The sequence below is a fragment of the Haemorhous mexicanus genome, chromosome 17 (genome assembly GCF_027477595.1).
Source record: "Haemorhous mexicanus isolate bHaeMex1 chromosome 17, bHaeMex1.pri, whole genome shotgun sequence".
Lineage (NCBI taxonomy): Eukaryota > Metazoa > Chordata > Aves > Passeriformes > Fringillidae > Haemorhous > Haemorhous mexicanus.
The window spans coordinates 1213636-1234956 of record NC_082357.1 but is presented as its reverse complement, the minus strand read 5'-3'; the positions used below and the strand labels follow the sequence as shown (position 1 = coordinate 1234956).

The 21321-nt window shown below is 57.9% G+C and overlaps 1 protein-coding gene across 8 annotated transcripts in view; it reads left to right on the top strand.

The window, feature by feature from the left end:
• The window catches only part of CAPN15 (calpain 15), a 55991-nt gene extending 35486 nt beyond the window's left edge, over positions 1 to 20505 (top strand). For 7 of the 8 annotated variants that reach the window (XM_059861280.1, XM_059861276.1, XM_059861277.1 and 4 more), the window contains 11 exons: positions 6278 to 7766; positions 11072 to 11280; positions 11515 to 11698; positions 14367 to 14590; positions 15478 to 15603; positions 16202 to 16354; positions 16519 to 16680; positions 17325 to 17551; positions 17761 to 17921; positions 18198 to 18376; positions 18586 to 20505. In XM_059861280.1, the coding sequence (XP_059717263.1) occupies positions 6300 to 7766; positions 11072 to 11280; positions 11515 to 11698; positions 14367 to 14590; positions 15478 to 15603; positions 16202 to 16354; positions 16519 to 16680; positions 17325 to 17551; positions 17761 to 17921; positions 18198 to 18376; positions 18586 to 18763 (3270 nt within the window). In that variant the 5' untranslated portion in view covers positions 6278 to 6299 and the 3' untranslated portion in view covers positions 18764 to 20505. Of the gene's footprint in view, positions 1 to 6277; positions 7767 to 11071; positions 11281 to 11514; positions 11699 to 14366; positions 14591 to 15477; positions 15604 to 16201; positions 16355 to 16518; positions 16681 to 17324; positions 17552 to 17760; positions 17922 to 18197; positions 18384 to 18585 lie in introns of all 8 variants that reach the window. The other variant, XM_059861278.1, reaches the window with a different exon arrangement.
• Positions 20506 to 21321: the final 816 nt, after the last annotated feature.

Sequence of the window (21321 nt, the reverse complement as noted above, 5' to 3'; positions counted from 1 at the left end):
GGAGAAGGCTCCAGGGACACCTCAGAGCCCCTGCCAGGGCCTAAAGGGGCTCCAGGAGAGCTGGAGAGGGACTGGGGACAAGGCATGGAGGGACAGGACACAGGGAATGGCTTCCCACTGCCAGAGGGCAGGGCTGGATGGGATATTGGGAATTAGGAATTGTTCCCTGGCAGGGTGGGCAGGCCCTGGCACAGGGTGCCCAGAGCAGCTGTGGCTGCCCCAGGATCCCTGGCAGTGCCCAGGCCAGGCTGGGCAGGGCTTGGAGCAGCCTGGGACAGTGGGAGGTGTCCCTGCCCATGGCACTGGGTGGAATAGGATGAGCTTTAAGGTCCCTTCCAGCTCAAACTATTCCATGATTCCATGATTAGTTCCATCTGGAGAGAAAGCATTGAAGGAGCCGTAGCAGTACCTGCAGACACATCATCCAGAGGTCAGAGCCAGGCTCTTCACAGCAGCACATGGTGGGAGGGCAGAAAACAACAAACACAGGATGAAACAGGAGACTTTGAGGCTGGATATAAGGAGAAGCATTTCTGCCCAAGAACAGTCAGTTAGTTGAGGTTGCTGCCCAGAGAGGTTGTGAAGTCTCCATCCTTGGAGGTTTTCAAGACCAGACTGTCTAAACCTGCTGCAATTCCTTTAAGAGATTCAGCTTGAAGCAGGAGTTGGAGCTGGAGACCACCCTGAGGTCTCTTGTGCCCTGTTTACTCTGGGATCCTCCATGCCTGCTCTTGTGGAAGTGGGGTGCTGCTTCTGCACACACGTGGAGAGCTTCTGGTTCTTGGGAGTGTTTGTGCCATGCAGTGAGACCACCTGGCACTGCCTGACATGGATACTTGGACACAGTGCTCCAGAAAGTGTGGCTGAGTTGGGGGGGGAGTTGTCTCTTTGCTGTCCCTGCCCTTGCTCAGCAGATCTGAGAGAAAAGGGCAAAGAGACTGCTCCCTTCTGGTGCTTTAGTTTTGTCCATGTCTCTCCAAGGCAGAATATCCTGAGTTGGAAGGGTCCTGGAAGACTGGGGTGAAGGTCACTGGTATTAAAGCCTGGTTTATTTTTTTGTTTCACTTTGGAGGCTGGATTTGGAAGTACTTATGCAACCTGCCCTGTCTGGATGATGCCAGCAAGGAGCTGGCGACGCTTTCCCTTATAGCCTTGGGGGTTCAGAAGTGTGAATCAGAGGCTGTTTGTCTCCACTGATGCTCCTACAGAAACTTGTACCAAGTGGAAAGTCCCAGCTCCCCGTGTTTTTGTGTTGCTCTGCCAGTATATCTGCTGCAACCTTCCAGGTCCAGCCTCCCAGCCCCTGCCTGGCTCTGCAAGAGTGAGTCAGCTCAGCCAACAGCATCTCCTCGCCCGGGCTTCATGATCCCAACCCACGTGTGCTCCTAGCAGTGCACTGCCAGAGGGATTCTGAGTGGCTCCTGACCTCCTGCACCCCTTCCTGGTGGGCACAGGTGCCTTCTTCTCCTGCTGGCTCTGGAGATGTGGTAGGTCTGTGTGGGAGAAGGCTCAGCAGTCCTCTCTTAGGTCAGGGTCCGCAGTGCTACTGGAAGAAAATTAAGTGGGAAATATTAAATAGAAAGCATGGGGTTGAGGGGAAGGGATTCACAGCTTATAGACATTGAGGCAGGACTTGTCTAGGGGTTTTTGGTAATTTTTCTTTTATTTTCTTCCACAAAATTGGAGTGCTTTTTCTTGTATTTGTCAGTGAGGATTTTGCTGGGATGCATTGTGTGCCAGAGAGCTCGGGGTTTGTGTTGCTGATGAGAACAATTGATTTTTATTTATTTGTTTTTTTACTGCGGGAGAGAAATGAAGCCATAAGTTTTAAGACTTTAGCTGCTCTGGAGGAATTTTATTTAGAGAAACAGCCTGATTGTGTTGCTGTGTGTGATTGACACAAGCTCTCCTAATCCTGTTGCCAGTGTGGGCTCTGCAGCAGAGCCCTGGGATCTCTCACTCCAGTGCCCAGGTCACCTCGAGGTGCTCCCTGGCAGTCCAGGGTGCTTCTGTCCAGGGCTGGTGCCATCTCCTGCCCTGGAGCTCAGCTGCACATCCCACAGCCCTGGCACACCACCAGCTCCCTGCCAGCAGGAAAGATGCAAACTGCAGGTTTTTGGGCTCTTCCCAGTTTCCCACCCTGCCTTGTTCTTTCCTGTTTTGCCCTTCTTCAGAGACGACTTGCATCCCAGAGGATGCCCAAAGGTGGTGGCCATCCCTGGGCAGTTTGGTGGCTGTGTAGGAGCCAGGGCTCTGCAGCAGCTGGACACACTGGGCTCAGCAAACTCATCGTTTAGCAGAGCCCGGGGCGGGGATATCACTGTCCTGAAGTGGTTTGGGAAGGTGACCAGCTGGAACCTTCTTAATCCCTGGAGCAGTGAGGTTCCCTGGGACCTGATCAGTGTGCTGAAAGCTGCCTGCTTGCTAGAGTACTTGCTATATTATTTTTTAAGCATGATAATTACACTGCTGTGATTGCCAAGGTAGGGGCAGGCCTGCCAATACGGTGGTGCCTCCTGCCAGCTGATGTCTCCTGCCTTGGATGGGGAGAGATGCTGTGGTGGGAAGCACAGCCATGTGGATCCATCCCCATCCATGCTGCTGGAGCTGTGGGGTTGTAGCCTGTTACCCAGTCCTTGCACCCCAAGGTGCCCTTTTTGTGTGCACCCCAAAAGAGCCTCCAGCAGCTCCGTGCTGCAGGCTGCGGAGCGGAGCCCTGCGTCACCGTGCTCCCTGTGAAGTGTCCCCCAGGACAGCCCTCCCGTGGGTGGGTGCTGCCAGGTCCCTGGTTTCAGAGGAGCTCCTCTCCCCCAGGAAGGTGGCAGGCAATGTTTATCTCAGTTGTGCTTGCTGGGGCTGGAGAGTGACTGTGTTAACATGCAGCAGATGGGCCTGGTGAATAGGTGCTGGAGATTACCCTGTTTCCTCATACAGCCTTATTGCCTGCTGGGAAAGGAGCCAGAAGGAGAAGTGTGGAGCTTGGACAGGCTGAGGATGGATTTCTCCTTCAGCTGGTTCAGTTTTGGGAGGAGGTTGTTGCTGTGGGACAGAGGCTGCTGCCACAATCCACCACGTTCTGGTACGGGTTGGACCATGTAAAGGCAGGTTCCAGCCCGGTGCCCACTGGGATCTTTGGACCCTAAATTTAATTCTATTTCAGGCAGGGACTGGAATTGTCCATCAGTCCTAGGCAGGGGTGTGGGGAAAGCAGGCTGCAGGCTGGTGTCCTGCCAGTTGCCAAGGCTGGGGAATAGGTGGCTGGGAACCCAGAACTGGGGGGCACAGCTGAAGGTGTCCCGTGTGGCTGCTGGGCACCACGGTGTGCAACAGAAGGCAGGGGAGTCTCCTGCCAAAGCTTGTCACACTGGTGGCCCTGCCACTGCAGGACCTTTGAGGGAGGAGCTGATGGCCCTTCTGGAAGGCTTTTTGGTTTTTCCAAGAAAGTCAGGTAGGTGGAAATCCCAGCAGCAGCTGGACAGTGTTAGGGGCTGACTCCTGTTGCAGGGGGTGAGAAGATGGGACCAGGAGGGGGACATTGTGATCAGAGAATGTCACAGCTCCCCAGGGCCATTTCAGGACACTTCAGTGTCCTGGCTTTCATCTTCCTTCCAGCTGCCTGGAGCCTGGATCTCCTGCCCAGCCAAGTGAAATGGTGCTGCCTTCCCTGAGCCTGCAGCTTGTTGCTGATGCCACATCAAGCAGGTCTGGGGATGTGGCTCATCCCAATGTCCCGTCGTATGGTACTTCTGCCTTTTAGGTTATCCCAGGTTTCCTCTGTGGGAAGGAACATGATGATTCCTTCCACAGTCCTATGGTGGCACTGCTAGAAGCCTTTCCTTGCTGGGTAGGACCATGAGCGTGTGGGGGATGGGCAGGAAGAAGATTGGTGGTTGTTTGTCCCAGTCCACAGAAAGCACTGTGGCATCCACGTTTTGGGTGGATTTTTTGGAGCCAGTGCTCTCCTGCACTGTGTACACAGCATGGAGGAGGCTGGAGATGGATGGCACAGATTGCTGACAGCCTTCTCTTGCCTTTTGCTGATGCCTGTGGTTTGCTGAACCTCGCCAGGAAGACAAATGGATGTAACAGGATCACGGTGCCCTTCATGGCCCCAATGGCTGGTGGAGCCAGGCAGCAGCTCCTTCCCCTCCTCTGCCTGAGGAATGATCTCCCTTTGAGATGGTGTGGACATGGTGCTGCCACAGGGGAGAGGGATGTACAGTGGCTCCCAGCTGTAGGACTTGAGGCAGAAAAATCAATGTTTATATTTCTCTTAGCTGGGAATAACTCCAGTAAATAAAACACCTTGCAGAGTTCAAACGATGCAGGCACCATATATGAACCAGAATGAATTTTCTAGCTCTCTCTTGCAATAAAATGGATTTCTTGATTTCAGGCTTTCTTTAGAGAAGCATTTGATTTAAGAAGGGAGTTGAAGGTTATATCTGATCTCTGTGATGTGGAGCTGCTCTTCCAGTGGCTGTGGAACGTGGTGTGGAAATGTGGTTGGATTGCTGCTGCTGCTGGAGTGTTCCCAGAGAGTTTCTTGTGTACCAGCCAAAGGGAGGGTCACTTCCCTCCGCCCCAGGGGGGTTCTGGCTGCATCCTCTGCCCCTCCAGACCTCGCTGCTGCATTGCAGTCTGCTCAGAGCCTTGGGAAGCTGTGTGTGCAGGTGCTGCTGCTTGGGATTCTGGAGGCCAGCCAGGACCCAGTTGTTCCTTGCACAGGCTGCACCAGCATCTCGGAGCTGTCTGTGCCTGCCCTTTATGGGATTAAACACCCTCCTCCCCTTTGTTCCAGCCAGTGGGGTGCTTGAACTTGGTTGTTGTAGGGATGCTGGAGAGGGAGCTAGTGGTGAGCCCACTGAGGTGCAGCTCCCATGACTTAGGCTGCTCTTGGTCTCTGGAGGTCTGGCTTTGCTCTTCCTGGGAAGAGCTGAGGGCATGGGATGGGCTTGGAGGCTTCTTCTGCACAACTGGCCCTGTCTGTGGTCTCAGGCAAGCAGAGTGGGGTGGAAGGGCTTGGAAGGGGCCTGCTCTGCTGGAGAGAGGCGCAGCTGACCTGGAGCTGGGGTTTGAGATTGGATCTATGACTTGGCCACCTTATCTGGGAGCAGGAGTGCGTGGAGGGAGGGCTCCAGGCTCCCAGTGCATGCTCAGATGAGGGAGAGCTGGTTTGTCCTTGTGTGAAGGAGGAGGAAGCAGAAAACTCTGCTTTAGCCCCACCTTTGCTCCAAGCTGCAGGAAATGACCCCGAGCAGGGGACAAAGGGCACCATGCAGGGCTGTTCTCAGTGTGAATGCACACATGGCAGCCTGAAAGCTGAGGGCTGCACTGGGGGAACGCTGCTGCCTGCAACCCAGGGATTGCCGTGCTCCATGGAGCTGCTGCTGCTGCACTTCTGGAATTGAACCTGCCTAGAAAACGGAGTTGTGACTTCTGCCCTAGGACGAGGTGGTTCTGTCATGTGTTGGACCCATTCTCCCATCTGGGTTTCAGGCATTCCCAGGCAACGTTGGAGGTTGAAACCAAGGGCTATGCAGCCAGAAGGGCATTATGGCCTCTCTACTCACAGATAAGTGGGGAAGCAGCTGGAGCTGGGACATGGTGCTCCTCTTTGCCGAGCTTGGAAGCTGCTGGTGAGCTGTCCTGGCACTGGTGCACCATGGAGCTGCTGCTCCCAGGCTGACTGGGCCAGGCTTCCAGTCCCAAAACCTACAGCCAGGTAGAAGCACCCCTGCACACCAAAGCCTGCCTTCCTTGGCTTGGTGGTGTCTGGTGTGGGATAACACAGTTATCCCAGTGTGGATAAGTGGTGTGGAGCTGAAAGGAGAGGAGGGAGACAGGAACAGAAAGTGGTGGGGTGGAGCAGTGAAGGAGAAAAGAGTTGATGCTGGAACAGCAAGAAGGCAGAGCAGGGTGTCACCTCCTCCCAAGAGTTCCAAACGACCTGCAGACACACAGAGTTGCCAGGGTTGGGCACAGAGATGGTGTTTGCTTACCAGGGCACAACCCCACTGTGAGAATGGGGTCAGTGGGTGCTGGGCTGCTTCTTTTGCCCTTCCTGGAGAGTTTTGGATGGAAGCCAATGTATTGCCATGCACCTGGAGAATTTGTCAGTGCCAGAGGAGCAAGTGCCAATAGAGCAGTGACTGGATTGATGGTTGTTCCCTTCCTGGAAGCAAGGTCCTGACCATGCCAGCCCAGGAAACTCATGGTACCTCTGCCTATTGGGTGGCCTTGGCCTCAGCCTCACGCTGTGTCTTCTTTCTTGCAGCCACTCCCACTCTCCTGGCTCCATGGCTGCTGTCCGCGAGTGGTCCTGCACGCGCTGCACCTTCCTGAACCCCGTGGGCCAGCGGCAGTGCTCCATCTGCGAGGCTCCCCGCCAGAAGCCCGACCTCAACCACATCCTGCGGCTCAGCGTGGAGGAACAGAAGTGGGCCTGTGCCCGCTGCACCTTCAGGAACTTTCTGGGCAAGGAAACCTGTGAGGTGTGTGGCTTCACTCCGGAGCCGGGACCCAGCCGCTCCCCCTTGCCCGTCATCAACGGCATCTTGCCCAAGCCTGCGGTGCTGATGGAGCCCAGGGGCACGTCCAAGGAGGAGGCTGCCAAGGCAGAAAGCAGCAGCGAGGACTCAGAGGGGAAGAGCCCCGATGAAGCAGAGCTGGAGAGCGGCTGGGCTTGCCAGCGCTGCACCCTGCACAACACGCCCGTGGCCAACTCCTGCTCCGCCTGTGGTGGCCCACGCAAGCTCTCCCTGCCCAAAATCCCACCAGAGGCGCTGGTCGTCCCTGAAGTCATCACCCCGGCCGGATTCCACATGGCCCCCTCCACCCCGCAGCCTTCAGTCTCCGCAGAGATCTCTGATGGTGATGCCGTGGCCACCCCGGGCCCGGTGGCTATGGAGCAAGAGGTCCAGAAGATCCCAGCCTTCAGCCCCTTCTCCCCAGGGCTCCAGAACAACCCTGTGCCCCGAAGCCGGCGGGAGGTGCCCCCACAGCTGCAGATGCCGGTCCCCGAAGGCTCCCAGCCCCCGGCCACGGGCGCTGTGGGACAGAAGGGCTCTCCCCAAGGTCAGGCCAGGGCCGCCCCTGCCGCACGTTTCCCTGACCTGCTGTCCAACAAACGGCTGAGCGTGCTGGAGGAGGAGATGGAGGTCAGCCCGTCCCACTGGAAGTGCAGCTCCTGCTCCCTGCTCAACTCCGCCGGGGCCAGCAAGTGCGAGGTTTGCGGCACCCAAAAAGGCAGCGACACCATCAACCTGGTGGGGGACTCCGTGAGGTTCACCCCGTGCAGCCCCTCCAGCCCCGACTTCACCACCTGGTCCTGTTCCAAGTGCACCCTCAAGAACCCCACGCAGGCCCAGAAGTGCAAGGTGTGCGGCTCCTCCAAGCTGCACGGCTTCCAGGAGCACGGCGGGCCGCCGGGCGAGCCGGCGCCGCGCTGCCCCGACTGCGACAGGGCCGCCTGCTCCTGCGGCACCAAGGCCCCGTCGGCGCGCAAGGTGGCCCGGCTGTTCGCAGCCCCCCCGCCCGGCGCGCAGGACAGGCCGGGCCAGTGGGCCTGCCCCGCCTGCACCCTGCTCAACGAGGTGAAGGCCAAGCACTGCGGAGCCTGCCACACCCCCCAGCAGTACGTGGCCCAGCACAAGGGCCTCAAGCCCCTCAAGAGGAGGGAGAGCATGCACGTGGAGAAGAGGAGGCAAACAGATGAGGGCGAGGCCAAAGCCCTGTGGGAAAACATCGTGACCTTCTGCCGGGAGGTGAGTGCTTGCTTGTTCCTGCCTCCCCCATAGGTCTGGGGCAGCGCCTTCCATGCCTTGGGCTCCAGGGATCTTCCCTTGCAACAGCTGCATGCTGTTAGCACTGAAATGTCATGTTTTGGTGCAGAATGATCTCCAGGGTGAAGACAGCCCATACAGCCCACTCCTGGTGCAAGGCTGAGGAAGTCTAAAACCTAGTGCTAAACCTGTTAACTCTGAACCCCAGTGGTATTTTAAATCAGTGAGAGAGAACTTCTGGGATGAAGGGGACATCCTTAGGTGGTCTGTCCATCTCTTTCCAGTGTCTCCTTCCAGTGTCTAGTGGTGGGATAGGCAGGGAGTGTGCCCAGGTTTGCTGCTGGCACTGCTGTCTATGGATGCAGGAGATCTGGGATGCAGCAAGCAGAGGCTCAGGATGAGAGGGCAGGCAGGGGAGCTGCTGCCACTGCCAGCAGCTGCAGGTGTTTCAGAACCGTGGGCTGGGCCTTGGCTTTCTTGGTTTGGGTGTTGCAAATGCAGAGGTGCAGCACAAATGGCTCCCCCTGTTCTGGGCAGGCAGCTGAGCTCTAGCTGTAGCTGTAGGCTGGCTCTAGTTGAAGGTCTCAGGAGTACGTGCCAACACACACCTTCCCACTGTGAGGTATCTGGTCCAGTCAGTTGGGTTTCAGCCTCAAACACCACTCTGTTGGCCTCATTTTTTTCCCCTGTATGGCATTAAAAGCTCCTGTGAATGCTGCTTTCTCTGGCCTCCTTCTGGGGGAAGCCTCCAGCTCTTCTGGACCAGATGGAGAGGGAGTTGCAGTCCCATTTTGACGTACAAACAAGGCTTTTCCTGCCTGGTCTGAGGATCGTGTCCATTCCTGTGCCTCCACTGCACAGTGCAGGGAACAGAGATGTTTGGCTCGGAGGGGAAGCTCTGAGAACGATCTTGTTTGGGCTTGTGGTTTATTTAAATTGCTGTGTGTCCTTCCTAACAGGCGTGGGTGTCTTTATACCAGAGACCCAGATTCTGCTTATCCCCATCTTTTAAGCAAGTGAATAGCCTCTTTTGTAGGCAGGGAACATCTGTTCCATCAGGAATCAGGCCTGAAGGATGAATCATGATGGTGGCCAGGCTGAATTAGCAGCGTGGCACTGCCAGGAAGGGGAGCCTGCCTTGCCCTGCAGTGCCTGGCCAGAGCCTTGGCTGAGTCTGTAGTGCTCCTTAACCCACCTGTAATGGGCTGTGAGATCTCCCAAAAATCCCCCTCCAGCCCAGCCCCAGCTGTGCTCTGACGCTGTTTGGGTGTGGGGTTAGGCCTGGCAGCAGTGGAGGGACGATGCTGTTCCTGTCCCTGTGCTCCCAGTGCTCCTGCTCAGGCTGGCAGGGGAGGTCCCTGCGAGCTCCCTGCTGCCTGAGCTCTGCCCAGGCTGCTCAGCCTTGCCCTGGAGGAGCCAGGCTGGCTGAGTTCTCCGTCTGTTGTCCCCCTGCCCCACGTCATGTGGAGCAGCCCCTCTTGCTGCTCCCTGCCAGCATTTCTGCTCGAGCTCCTGCTGTGGGTTTTCCTTCCTCTGCTATTCCAGGGATGCCTTTTCCAACTCTTCTCAGTGTGTGGTCTCTATTTTAGCTTTACCCTTTCTCTTCTGTTGGGGAGCAGTGCAGAGCTGACCTCTTCACTGGAATCATGGAATCAGAATGGTTTGGGTTGGAAGGGATCTTAAAGCTCATCTAGTCCCCGCCCTGCCAACCCACCTCACCTTCCAGCACACCAGGTTACTCCAGGTCCTGTAAAGACTGGCCTTGAACACTTCCACAGATGGGGCAGCCACAGCTTCCCTGGGCAGCCTGGGCCAGGGCCTCCCCACCCTCTCAGGGAAGAATTTTTCCCCAGTACCCAGTCTAAATTTCTCCCCTTTCAGTTTAAAACTTTCCCCTTGTCCCATCACTGCTTGTCCATGTGAAAAATTGCTTTCCCTCTTACTAATAAGCCCCCTTTAGGCACTGGAAGGGGCTCTGAGATCTCCATGGAACCTTCTCCAGGTGAGCACCCCCAGCTCTCTCAGCCTGGCTCCAGAGGAGAGGGGATCCTGCCCACAGAGCATCTCCACGGAGTCCCCTGGACCTGTTCTGACAGATCCACATATTCGTTGTGCTGAGTCCTCCAGAGATGGACAAAACTGGGGTCCCACAAGGGCAGACCAGAGCGGGGAGAATCCTCTCCCTCATGTCCTCATAGCCCTGCACAGCAAGTTCCTGCAGAGCCCAGAGATCCATGTGCAGGGATGGGTCACGTCCAGGTCCCCAGCCAGGCTGTGACTGAGGCTGCTGGAATGGTGGCTGCTCCTCAGCTGCACGGGGTAGATGCTCCCCTGAGAGCAGGACAGCTATTAGCTGAAAAACACCCTCCTGCAAAAGAGGAGCTGGAGTTGCTGATTGGGGCACCACAAAGGAAGCATTCAGGTAGGATTGCCACAAAAGAGAAGGTCAACTACTAATTGGGTGTGCGTAAAGCTAATTTAAATCAGAGCCAGCTTTTGCTGAAAGAATTTAATTTAATTTAATTAACAATAACAAAGAAACACCTGCTCTCATTTCACCCTGTGTTAGACTGAAAAAGCCACCCTTCTCCACTTGGTGAAGTTCTGTGCTTCCATCCCTGTGGTTAATCCCTATGGGATTACCTGCCCTTCCACCCATCCTATTTATTTATGACGCAGCAGCTATTGCAGGAGGGCTGGGATGTTGGATACCCTCACTCTGAAATTGCTTGCCTGGTTGTGGTCTGGCTGAATGCAATTGCAAAAGCTGCCCCTCCCATCTCCCATGGATGTGCCTGGGGGGTGGCACAGGGCTGCCAAGCCCAGCGTGTCCCCTCCGGGGCAGGGACGAGGCTGGGTTGTGGTGTGTTTGCCTACCAGGTGGCTCCTCGAAGCCTTGCTGTTTGCAGGCTTTGCTGCTTGTGGAGGCAGCCAAGGCCCCCCACAGCCCAGCTTTTAGCACCAGCACAAAGTGTGAGACAGTCCCTGCCCAGGGAGGCTCCTGTGAAACAGAAAAAGGCAGATTGGAGTCACAGCCCGGAGCTTGAAACCAGAGAGGTGAGCCTGAGGCAAGGCTGAATGCTGGACCTGAAGCACAAAAAGCATCTCTGCTGCTGCCAGCAGACACCAGCACAGTCCTGCCCCCCTGCAGGGCTGGGAAGGGACTGCCTGGGCCCGGCAGGAGGGCTGGGAGCTCTGCTGTCTCTCAGGGGCCAGTGGGAGGCTCTCCAGGCCCCCCAGTCCTAAGTGGCTCCAACTGATGCTCTCCTTGCCTTTTGCCCTCACAGAACAAAGTCAATTTTGTGGACGACAGCTTTCCCCCCGGGCCCAAGTCGGTGGGGTTCCCGGAAGGGGACAGCGTGCAGCAGCGGGTGAAGCAGTGGCTGCGGCCCCACGAGATCAACTGCAGCATCTTCAAGGAGCGCTCGGTGAAGTGGTCGGTGTTCCGCACGCCGCGGCCCTCGGACATCCTGCAGGGACTGCTGGGGAACTGCTGGTAGGGGCGAGTGAGCCGGGCTGACACCCTCCCGTCCCTTCCTTCTTTCCCCCCTCTTCCTCCAGCTCCAGCTCGGCCCCCTCAGCCCTACTCCAACCCCTTTATGCCCCCAGGCTGTAGCCCATGCTCTGCCTCACCCCCTCCCAGCGCCGCGTGGCCGGGCGGCTCGTGCTGCCTGCCCGTGCTGCCCGGCCATGCCCGTGCCGCGCTGAGGCTGCCCCGCCTGCCCGGCAGGTTCCTGAGCGCCCTGGCCGTGCTGGCCGAGCGGCCCGAGCTGGTGGAGAGGGTGATGATCACCAGGACACTGTGCCCCGAGGGCGCCTACCAGGTGCGGCTGTGCAAGGACGGCACGTGGACCACGGTGCTGGTGGATGACATGCTGCCCTGCGACGAGTGCGGCTACCTGCTCTTCTCCCAGGTCAGTGCCACGGGGCATGGGGGGTGGGCAGTGCTCCAGGGCTCAGGGAGGCTCATCCCAGGCTCTCCCAGGAGAGGCAGTGGGAAGAGGCACTGCTGGGGTTTATGTGAGGCCCCTACTTCGTGCTGCATTTGGAGTCATAGAGACAATAAGGTTGGAAAAGGCCCCACAGATCATAAAGTCCAACTACTGATCAAATACCCCTTGCTCACTAAACTATTCCACAAAGTGCCACATTGACTTGTTTTTTGAATGTTCCCAGGGATGGTGACTCCCAGAGTGCCCTGGACAGCCCATTCCATTGCCTGACCACCTTTCATTAAGGAATTTTCCCAAAATCAAAGCTAAACCTCCTGTGGTGCAACTTGAGGCCGTTTCCTCTTGTCCTGTCCCTGTTCCCTGGGAGCACAGCCCGACCCATCCAGCTGCCCCCTCCTGTCAGGGAGTTGTGCAGAGCCACAAGGTCCCCCCTGAGCCTCCTTTTCTCCAGGCTGAGCCCCTTTCCAGCTCCCTCAGCCCCTCCTGGTGCTCCAGCCCCTTCCCAGCTCCAGTTCCTTCTCTGGACACATTCCAGCCCCTCAATGTCATGCCAGGTGCCATTGAACTTCTTGCCCACCTGGGCACATCTGACTCACGTTCAGCTGCTCTCCCAGGTCCTTTCCCAGCAGGTACTTCCCAGCTGCCCCAGCCCTGGAGCTGCTGGGGCATGCTGTGACACAAATGAAGATCCAGCACTGGTAGCACCCTGTTTGCAGCTCAGGACACTGCTCTTTACTCTGTGTCCTCCAGACAGCTGAACTCTTTGAAGCCATAATATCCATCTATTTAGACTTCTTTTGGCATTTCTGAGGCTGCAGTGAAGTTTCATTTACAGTTGCTTTTCCCTCACTCCTTGCACCACAGCCACTTCACTTGCAGGGAAAGCCACCCTTATCCTTCATATAGAAGGAAAACACTTTAACCTGTGTTTTGCACTGCGAGGGACTGAGGGAAGGCTGTTTCTTTCCTCTGAGGGGAGGTCTGGCAGCTTGGCTGTGCCAGGGAGGGCCTGTGGAGAAGGAGGGGATGGCACATGGAGCAGCCTGTTCTGAGCCAGTGCCCAGTTGCTCTGAGCACGCTGGGGTGGCATCTGCTCGGGTCACTGGAGCTCCCTCAGCCCCTCCAGGACATTGCTCTGCCCTGCCCTGCCCGCCAGGCCCAGGGGCTCCTGCTGGGATCATGTCCCTGAAGGACACTGAGAACGTCTCTATTGAAACTCGGGGGGCAAAATCTGCCAAAGAAAACAAAGTGCCACTGTCAGGAGGAGATAGAGACTGGGACTGCTGGCATGGATTTCCTTCTGCAAATCCAGTCCTCTGGGTTTTGACACAGCCATGTCAGGACAGGACTCAAACTCCAGAGAAGTGAAGAAGGAGTTTGTGTCTACATTCTGCCTCTCAGCAGACAGAGGATACAGATGCATTTCTATGTTTCAGCATAAGATTTACCTGTCTTGGTTTTTACCTTTTCTTTCAATCTTTCATGAATTTCAAGTCTGCTTTTGGAGCTTTTTTAAGACTGGAGTTTTTCACATGGGCTGGACTTGCCTTGCCTCTGTTTCCAGGGGCATCTGAATCGTGATGAGATTTTTCTGCTGAGTGTTCAGCTGTGGGAGCTGAGCTGGATGTGGGGGATATAAAAGGAAAATCAGAGTTTTAAAAATAAAAGGAAATCAGGCTCTTATCTGAGCTCCCTGGCTGTGGTTCAGGCAGAAATAAACAACATGGATTTTGTTGAGTGAGGGACCCAAAAACCAGCAAAAAGCACTTTTAAGCTCTCTTTATCCGTCAGAAAGAAATCTTCACTGCCCTCCTTTCCTCTGCCAGCTCTTGGCTGCCACCTGTGAGTCACACAGGCACAGTGTACCAGTGATTTTCCCTGCTGCTTTCCAAGCGCCGCACACCAAACCCCATTTGATGGGAAAAAACTTGCATCTTGTAATTAGGCCTTGCAGTTACTCCCTGGGCTGGAGTAGAGGACTTTGCCAGTCCAAGTTTTTGGAGTTTGTCCTTGAAGCAGTGTATGTGTTGCCTGGGTGGAATCCAGTAAGTCCTGTGGCCGGGTGTGCTCTGGGGAACCTCCTCTGCCAAAGGGGTGCTGGTGTGTGAGTTAAAGGCAGCTGTTCCAGATGTGCTCCACATCACAGAATCCTAAATGTCCTGAGTGGGAAGGGACCCACAAGGATCATGAGTCCAACTCCTGGCCCTGCACAAACACTCCAACAATCCTACCTTGTGCCTGAAAGTGTTGTCCAAATGCTCCTTGAGCTCTGGGAGCCTTGGTGTTCTCTTCCATTATTAAATGGTTCTAACTTCAGGTTGAAGTGGACAGAAGGGGCTCAGGGTGGCCACCCCCCCTGCCAGCCTGATTGCTGGGCAGCCCAGGGTGCAGCTCTGTCAGCACCCAGGCCTCTTGGGTGCTCATTCCAGGACTTCTTCCCAGGGGGAATTGAACTCGGCAAAGAAAACACTGAGCCAAGAGCGAACGGGTCCCGCTTGGCCGAGGGGGCCAGCTCCTGGCATCACCTTGCTGCTGCCGCCTCTCCAGCCAGGAGGGCGGGTAGGGATGGGTATGAGGGGCTGTCCCACCTCCTGCCCAGGGGGTGACGTGTCCCTCCCTGTCTCTGCAGGCCCAGAGGAAGCAGCTGTGGGTGGCGCTCATTGAGAAGGCTCTGGCCAAGCTGCACGGCTCGTACTTCGCCCTGCAGGCCGGGCGCGCCATCGAGGGGCTGGCCACGCTCACGGGGGCGCCCTGCGAGAGCCTGATGCTGCAGGTCAGCTCCACCAACCCCCGCGAGGAGCCCATCGACACCGACCTCATCTGGGCCAAAATGCTCAGCTCTAAGGAGGCTGGGTAAGATGAGGCAGGAGCAGGGGCGCTGCAGAGGGGCATGAGGGGGAGCATTCTTGTCTTTAGAGGCTCAGGAGAGGGGTCACTGCATTAGCTGGGGTGGGGTCCACCACCCCTGCCACTCATCTGGAGCATGGGTGGAGCTCCCACTCGAAGTTCTAAGAAAGTATTTCTCCTGTGATTCTCATATGAAATTAAGAGCCTGGTGAGCTTCCACTGCACGTCACTGCTGTCTTGCAGGAGTTAGGAAGTGGCACTGAGCCCACTTGCTTTGCTTTGGGTTTTTCTGGAGTGTGAATGCTTGACCCTGCGTGTGTCTCCCACCCATATGTGACATCTTTGCTAATGACACCGGGCTAGCACTGGTCTAGAGGGGGCACAGCCGAAGCAGAAACCTCCTGCTCATCACTTGGGCAGGAGGGCAGCTGGGTTGGCTGAAGGCTGGGCTATGGGGCCACATGGATGGATAGCTCCCAGCACATGGTGTCCCCATAAACCTGACTGCTGCAGACCTCCTGCCCCAAACAGCGTCCTCATTCCTGCCAACTTGTCTAGCTGATGGATTACCTGCTTTTCTCCGTGGCTCTCTGCCAGCCAGCAGAAGTGGGCAGGACCCTGGGGCCTGGTAGAAATCAGGGGAGGTTTGGGGCAAAGCTCCCCAGTGCAAAGCAGCTCTCCTTGGAGCCTGGGCTCAGCATGCACGTGGGCAAGGGGAGGGAGCTCTGGCCAGCAGGGGTGGGCACTGCCTGGGGAGTGTTGTTGATCCCAGCAGTGTTGTTGCAGAGTGGGATCATCCGGGAGCCTCCTGGGAGGAAGCTGTCCCCTGCCTTGAGTGGCAGGGATGAGCTTCCCCCGGGCCAGGCTGATCAGGGTTTGCTGTGCCCGTGCAGGTTCCTCATGGGCGCGTCCTGCGGCGGGGGCAACATGAAGGTGGATGATGTGGCCTACGAGAGCATGGGGCTCCGGCCCCGGCACGCCTACTCCATCCTGGACGTGCGGGATGTCCAGGGCTTCAGGTGAGCTCAGCCTGGACCCTGCCGTGCCACTGCAGCTGCTCCTGCCTGCAGACCCACCAGAAAACCTGGGGATGGATAACTGAGGGCATGGTGAACAGGACCCTGGGGACTCTTTGGGGTCCCATCCTCATGGCCAGCAAGGATGACGCCATCCTGGGGTGTCACATAAATGTTGTTATCATATGAGCTGTCCTTGCCTCGTGCTGGCTCCATGTCCAGGAGTGGAATGTTTGACCTGGTCTCACAAGACACAGAGGACTGAGTTGAGCTGTCACTTCGGTGAGGTGCTCAGAGCATATTGCTCATCTTTGAATGGAGGGGGGATAGAAATGGGTGCCACCCTGCCAGCTGGGCTGCTATAGGAAGCTGTATTTTCAGCCATGGCACTCTCAGCAGCCTCTCCCCTGCTGAGCCTCTTTGGGCAGGGAAGGGCAGAGGGAGCAGCAGCAGGAACAGAGCTGCAGGACAGGGACGTCTGGGGCCACGATGTGGGTGATACATTAGTTCTGGGATGCTGAGAGAGCTTTGGAGTCACAGGGTGACCCCAGGCTGGGTCTCTCCTCCCTCCTGGCTCTCTGACACTTTTCCCCTTCCCCAGGTTACTGCGTCTCCGGAATCCCTGGGGCCGCTTCTCCTGGAACGGCAGCTGGTCAGACGAGTGGCCGCACTGGCCGCTCCCCTTGCGCCACGACCTGATGCCCCATGGCAGCAGCGAGGGCGTCTTCTGGATGGAATACAGCGACTTCATCAAGTATGGCACAGCCAGAGCACAGCTGTGGCGCGGGGAACGGGGCAGCGATGGAAAACGGGACATGGGGTCAGGATGGGGCAGGCAGGACCGGTCTTCCCTAGGGAATGTGGGTGTCCTGCAGCATGAAGTGTGCCCCAGCGGGACTGAGCCTGGCTTCCCCACAGGTATTTTGACTCCGTGGATATCTGCAAGCTCCATTCGGACTGGCACGAGGTGCGTGTGCAGGGCATGTTCCCCAACAAGGCCAACGGGCCGGTGACAGTGACATCACTGACGGTGTTGGAGCGCGCAGCTCTGGAGTTTGCCCTCTTCCAGGAGGGCAGCAGGTGAGCTGGGCAGGGCAGTGAAACTAGGGGGGCTCAAGCTTGGAGAAAAGGAGGCTCAGGGGGACCTTGTGGCTCTGCACAACTCCCTGATAGGAGGGTGCAGCCACGCGGGGGTCAGGCTCTGCTTTCAGACAGGACAAGGGTAAAGGGCCTCAAGTTGTACCAGGGGAGGTTTAGCTTGGATATTGGGGAAATTTCTTCACTGAAAGGGTGGTCAGGCCCTGGCACAGCTGCCCAGGGCAGTGATGGAGTCCCCATTCCTGGAAGGATTTAAAAATCTTACGGATGTGGCACTTGGGGACATGGGTTAGTGGTGACTTTGGCAGTGCTGGGTTAATGGTTGGTTAATGGTCTTGATGATCTTAGAGGACTTTCCCAACATTAATGATTCCACAGTTCTGTGGTTCTCTGGGCCCAGAAGAAATCCAAACACGTTGGCATCTCACTACATGGCATCCTCCGGGTCACAGAGCTCAGGGGTGGGCCCCCATCACCATCTCTCCAAATCCCATCCTGGGAACTGCTCATGTTTAGCTGGAACCCAACTCCTGAATGCAGGGCTGGTTCTTGGGGCAGTGGGATAGCCCTTCTTGGAACTGCTGCCTGTGTCCTGGGTGACGTGTGACCCTTCCTTCCTGGCACAGGAGGTCAGACACGGTGGACAGCCACTTGCTGGACTTGTGCATCATGGTTTTCCGGGCCACCTTCACCAGTGGGAACAAGCTGAGCCTGGGCCGGCTGATGGCCCACAGCAAACGAGCCGTCAAGAAGTTCGTCAACTGCGACGTGATGCTGGAGCCGGGCGAGTACGCCGTCGTGTGCTGTGCCTTCAACCACTGGAGCGCTGCCCTGGCCAGCCCTGCTGCCCAGGGTGAGGGCATGGAGGGGCCCTGGGGGAGGGAGAGGTGCCAAAGCCCTCGGTCCTCCTCATGGGGACCTTCTTGAGGGTGGAGGTTGCCTGTTGCACGTTACACATGCATCAACCCAGGAGCACCATGCTCAACCCAGGAGCACCATGCTCTGGGGATTGTGGGCTTGGTGACAGTTCCCTGATCCCCGTACCTCTGGATGTCTCTGCAGCTTCCAGTCCCACCAGCAGCCGACCAGCCACTGATTATTCCAGCTACATCCTGGCTATCTACAGCTCCCGCCTGGTGATGGTGGAGCAGGTGGAGGCACAGCCCACCACGCTGGCAGATGCCATCATCCTGCTGACCGAGAACAAGGGCGAGCGCCACGAGGTGGCTGAGGGGCACAGGATGGGGGCTGCACTGGGGAGGGGGTGATGCTGCCAGAGGGAGCCTGGACCTGTGAGGTCCTCAGGCAGGGGTTGGGCAGGGCTGTGCCAGCTCTGGCTGCCACCCCTGGATGTCCATCCCCTTTGCTCCCCAGGGCAGCGGGGGGCACCCCAGCAGATGGGCTGCCCTTGGCTAGAGTAGAGGATGCCAGTGCAGGGGTTTTGATTTGGGGATGGGTGTGCCCAGAGGCTTCATCCCTTTCCCTGCTGTCTGCCCCAGGGCCGTGAGGGGATGACCTGCTACTACCTGACCCACGGCTGGGCAGGGCTCATCGTGGTGGTGGAGAACCGACACCCCAAGTCCTACCTACACGTGCAGTGCGACTGCACCGACAGCTTCAACGTGGTGTCCACGCGCGGCAGCCTCAAGACACAGGACAGCGTCCCCCCCCTGCACAGGTCTGGGGTAGGCAGGGGTGGGTCACGGGGCCTGCCATGGGGCTGGCAGGAGGCTGGGAGAAAGGCAGAGCCAGGGCTGGCAGGGAGGCATGGACAGGGTGGGATTGCCAGAAAAGAGATGGGATTGCCAGGACAGGGGGGGATTGCCAGGACAGGGGGGGATTGCAGGGGTGGAGGATGCTGCCCTGAGCCCGTGGCTCTCTCCACAGGCAGGTGTTGGTGATCCTCTCCCAGCTGGAGGGTAATGCCGGCTTCTCCATCACGCACCGCCTGGCGCACCGCAAAGCCACCCAGGCCTTCCTCAATGACTGGATGCTGACGAAGGGCACCCACAACCCGCTGCTCACGCCCGAGGTCGCTGGGCTGCACGGCCCCCGGCCCCTATGACGAAGAGCCTCCCCCTTCTGCCCCACTGCCCCGTTCCTGTCACCGAGCCTCTGGCCCGGGGTGCCCCCCCAAGCCGCCAGCGCTGAGCTGTGGGGCAGAGCTGGAGTGGCACCCCCAGCGCTTTGCCCCCCGCCGCGGGGCCGGGGCGAGTTCTCAGGGCCAGCACCAGCCCTGCCCGCTGCCCTGGTGCCGCTGCCCCCGTGCACTTTACGAGGAGAGGCTGGGGGCAAGGGGCCATCTCAGGATCCCACCTGCCCCGTTCCTGCGCTGGGCCCGGTGCCCTCTGCCCGCCCCGGGGACTGTGGGAGAGGGAGGGGCTGGAGGTTGCTGTCAAGACCCTTCCCAGGCACCACGCTCAGGACTCTGCCCCTTCCCGTGGCACCAGGGCACTGGTGCTGCAAAAAGAAGAATATACCTCTGATGTCTGTCCGTCTGTGTGACCCTCCGTCTGTCCCTGGGCCTTTCCCTCTGTCTTGTTGCCCCCTTTGTCTGCTGCCAGGACCAGCGTGGTGCTGAGGCTGGGCTGGGGGGTGCCAGGGTCACGCTGCCATGGTGCCACCCATGCCAGGAACCCTCCACCCATCCTGGGTGCTGGGGCTGGTGGGGAGAGGGCGCAGGGTTGTTGCAAAAAGCTGCTGCTGAGGGGGTTGTGCTGTAATTGGGGTGGAACTCAGAGGTTTCACCACCTCCTGCTCGGCTCCGGGTGGGGAGCAGGGCCTCGGGGTGCTGCAGGCGGGGGCTGCGGCCGGGGCCCCTCTCCCTGTCACACAAGTGTTACTATGCAAAGGCGGCCGTGGGAGCAGTGCCTGGAGAGAAGCCATGGCCCGAGCTGGGCTCAGCCCCTGGCACTGCCCTCTGGGCCTGCCCCGTGCCCCATGGAGGGAGGCTGGGCAGCAGGAACCGACCCGGGGCCCGGTAGCAGCTCCCTGGAGTTACACGAGTCCATGTGCTGGGGAGGGGGTGGTTTTGGGCGGGGAAGCAGAGAGCCCCCTCCTCCAGAGCCCGAGTGCTGTGGGAGGCAGTGAGCACAAGGCAAAGGCTGCACCCTGGGGTGCTGCTGGCCCTGTGGGTGCTGCGAGGTGGGGGCTGATCCTGGGGGGAGCTGCACCCCACATTTTCAGGGCTTAGTGGCTCCCTAACTTTACGTGTGTGTGTGTGGGTCTGTGTGTGTGTGGGTCTGGGTGTGTGTGTCTGTCTGTCTCCTTTGGGGGTTCCCCTCTGTCTCCTTCCTGAGCTGTGTGGATTTACAGCTGAAGGAGGGGTGATGGGCAATGCTGGACCCTGTTCTGGCAGGGGCCATGCTGGGGGATCCTGCACCCCAAATCCTGCGCCCCAAACCCTGCACCAGCAGCTGGGCTGGGCAGGGGGTGCAGGGCTCTGCCCCTCTGCGTCCCTTGGGGATTGGGGGCGGCAGGGGGGGTGGGCTGCCCTGGCTCCCTCCCAGCCCCCCCAGCTGGGGCTGCTGAGCCAAGCTCTGTATCTTCGTTTGTTGATCTGTTTTCTCTCTTTCCAGCTCCTTCCTCCTTGGGATGATTTGTCCTTCACTTTTTTTTCTCCTCTCTTTCTGTCTTTCTGAGCTGTGAATATTTTTAACCCTGTAAATACTGTCCAGCTCTTCAAAATCATAGGATATTTTATCAATTGTAAATCAGATCAGTAATCCCTGTATGATATGAATTATCCATGGGTGGTTTTCAAACTCAGGTTCTGATGGACCAAATAAAGTTTTGTTTTTTACTGAAGCTGCCTGGTTTTCCTGTGGAAGAGACAAAAGGGTTGAGTGGGCTGTTTTGTGGGTCAGAGCAATGGGTCTTGAAGGCATTTCCATGGATCAGTGACAGTTGATGCTGGGAGGGAGAGCTGAGCACCAGTAAAAGGGGAATTGAAGTTTTCTCACACTTGGGGGTGCGGGAGCGCAGAGAGGGGCAGAAATAAAGCAAAACAAAAGCAAAATCCAGAAATTCTCGTAAAATGAGCGGGGTTCTCTCGCAGGGCCGAGCAGGGCTGTGCCGCGGCCGGGAGAGGGCACCCACCGTCCGCCTGGATGCTCTCCCGCTCGTGCCTCAGTTTCCCCACCCGTTCCATGCCGGGCGGCGCCATGGCCGTGCCCGCTGCATGCCCGGCACCGTGCCCAGGCTGGGGATGCAGGAGCTGCTCCCTCCTCGCAGCAGCCAGGGCAGCGCCCCTGCTCCTGCTCCTGCTCCGTGCCGTGCCGTGCCGTGCCTTTGTCCGGCGGCGGGGCCGCCTGGCGCGGGGAGAACTTTCCGGCTGAGCGGAGGCGGCCGGCTGCCAGCCCGCTCTCGCCCGGGGTGGGCACCTTGAGACCAGTAGGGAGAGACAGAAGGAGAGGATTTCTCTCTTTCTTACAGCAACTTGTAATAGATTTTTCCGGGCGAAACATCTTTGCATTCAGGAGGCCCTGTCACAAGCCATCAGCCTCAGCCAGGGAGAAACAGATGGAGAGTTAATTTTGGCGGAGAGGGCACTGCCACGCTCCCTCCTCTCCCTCAGTCTGTTCAGGGAGAAGAGCCGGGTTTAAGCCCCGCGGCCGTGCCGCC